General features: G+C 46.0%; 1 protein-coding gene across 2 annotated transcripts; it reads right to left on the reverse strand.

Moving 5' to 3' along the window:
• Nucleotides 1–386: 386 nt before the first annotated feature.
• Nucleotides 387–2040, reverse strand: LOC100479656 (gamma-crystallin C). 2 transcript variants are annotated; one of them, XM_002918095.3, is made up of 3 exons: nucleotides 1991–2040; nucleotides 1649–1891; nucleotides 387–659 (listed from the first exon to the last, which is right to left on the reverse strand). In XM_002918095.3, the coding sequence occupies exons 1-3, from the start codon at nucleotides 1997–1999 to the stop codon at nucleotides 387–389; spliced, it is 525 nt and encodes a 174-aa protein (XP_002918141.2). In that variant the 5' UTR covers nucleotides 2000–2040. The 2 variants fall into 2 exon arrangements, with proteins under 2 accessions (XP_002918141.2, XP_011221772.2); XM_011223470.2 differs by having other exon boundaries at nucleotides 387–662.
• Nucleotides 2041–2361: the final 321 nt, after the last annotated feature.

A 2361-nucleotide genomic window follows, 5' to 3' on the forward strand; every position in this document is an offset into this window, starting at 1 on the left:
CATATGTGCTCTTCTATGGCTTCCAGTCACCTGCAGGGTCAGAAGGAAGCCCCTGGAATGCTGGTCCTCAGGGCCCTCAACAGAACACTTCCCTCCTCACCGGTCACCCTCTCCCATTTTTCTATGTTGACCTCCCTTTCTTTCTTAGACCATCTACCTCTTCTTTCCACCCCTACTTCTGAGCCTGTTTCAGGCTCATTCTACCTGGCGGAGCTTCTAGAACTGACCCCTCCCCACTTATTTGCTCCTCAGCCTTTAACAGGGAGCATTTACAGGTGAATGAATTGGCACACGGTGAAAGAAAAACAGAAGTCAGCAATTGCCAACAATACAGACTAAATACTTTATTAGGTTCCAAATTGAGAAAATGGTAGTGTGAACCTATTTCAGTATAAATCCACCACCCTCCGCAAAGAGCCTGCCTTAGCATCCATGGCCCCCCAGTCGCGGTAGTGTCTGTACTCTTGGGGTCTCAGCAGGTACTGCCGCCCCAGGTAGTTGGGCAGCTCGTAGAGGACCCAGCAGCCCTCCAGCACGTGGAGGGAGCGGATCTCACTCAGGTGGAAGCGATCCTGGATGCAGGAGCAGTCCTCACTCAGCTCCATCATGAGGCCTTTGTGGTCCTCTCTCTCATACAGCCGCAGCCTGTGGGAGCTTGTCTGCTTGGTCCAGCAAGAGAAGGAGCGGAAGAAGCAACCAAACAAAAAATGAACTTGGTAGGTTGGAGCATGGGATGGCTCATGTAAAAACCTGAGACTGGGACATGGCTGGGTATGCCAAGTATGGAATTGGGCTCTACTGGCATGTAAAGCGTGTTTGCATTCTCATTTTCTATTTCATATCTAGGAAATGTAAATTTTAAGAGGTTCAAAGTCTGGGTTAGAGTCCATCAGGAATTCAAATATCTTGACTCTTCCTTCCCTCATTTCCATTGTTTCCTAGGTGATAAGTCAAACGTATATTTTGGGAGACAATGGAAAGTATTTTGACTAATATTCTTTTAATAGGAGTAGTCTCTTTTTTAGAATGAGTGTTATCTCACAAATTTATATGCATATAAATTTATAACTGAAGTTGGACTTTTAAAATCACATACTTCAGTGAAAATTAGTAAAATAGTCACTTGGAACCAGAATTCAACTGCTTTTCCAAATTAAAGGCATTTACTTTTTCCAAAGTTAGACACAAACTTTGACTAGTCTCTATAAACAATAGAATTTCCATTTTTAGTAGTCTGTAGTGGAACCCATCTAAGTCATTCATCATCAATTCTTTACTATTAATTAAAATTACAATGTTACAATCTTAAATTTTTAAAATGAATCTGTTCACAATACCTTCTTATATCCAACCAGCTTCCCATCTGCAAGTTTTGTTCTGTATCCCACTATGAGAGTCCATTTGTTACAAACAACTTTGCAATGGATATAATGGTAGCAAAAATTAACAATAAAACAGACTCTTCCCATAAGTGAATTCTTCTGGTATTCTCTGCTGTTTTTGTGCATTTCTGTACCTGGGCTCAGGCAGCAGCTAAAGCCCACTCTACCCTTAGGTGCTTTAAAGGAAAAACCTCTCCCACCCTCACTCCCGTCAATAATCCGGTGAGCACACGCAGGCAGCGCGATGGAAATCAGGTGGAGCTCACCTGGGGGATGAGACAGCAGGAGCGGATGGAGTCGCTGAAGCCCAGCCACTGCTGGTAGTCGGGGTAGTCCCCGCGCCGCAGGAAGTACTGGTGGCCTTGGTAGTTGGGGCGCTCATACAGCATCCAGCAGCCACTGTCCACGCGGATGGAGTTGCAGCGGCTGAAGTAGGGCTGCAGGTTGGGGCAGTCGCTGCTGCACTCGTAGCAGCGGCCCTGGAAGCCCCGGTCCTCGTAGAAGGTGATCTGCAAAGGAAGAGTGATTCCAAATTAAATCAGTGGCTCCCAGCGGATCTGGTATAGAGGCATTTCTTTTTCTTTTTATTTAACTTGTATCCCTCTCACCTTCCCCATGGCTGGCTGACACGGATGTGCGAGTTCAGTGCGATGGGCCGGCAGCGCCGCGGGTCTATATAGCAGGGCTGCTGCTGCGTTGGCAAGAACAACACAAAAGGGCCCCCGGGGGTGAGTACGGGGATTTTATGGATCCCTTTTACGTGCTGCATTCAGTGGAAATGCCTGTAGAGTTTGCCCTCATTCTCTGGTATATTCTGTTGTTCTGGACGTGTCCTAGTTGAGTCCGTAGACTTGCTTTTATTTGGATTCTTAGTGTTTTCTAAATTTATCAGCACATCAATCTGAACTTTTGACCCGAAATTCATGTCTCTATGGATAGGACTCCATTCTGCCCCATGTATTTTCTGGGGGAAGATCTG

This window comes from Ailuropoda melanoleuca, chromosome 2 (assembly GCF_002007445.2).
Source record: "Ailuropoda melanoleuca isolate Jingjing chromosome 2, ASM200744v2, whole genome shotgun sequence".
Classification (NCBI taxonomy): domain Eukaryota; kingdom Metazoa; phylum Chordata; class Mammalia; order Carnivora; family Ursidae; genus Ailuropoda; species Ailuropoda melanoleuca.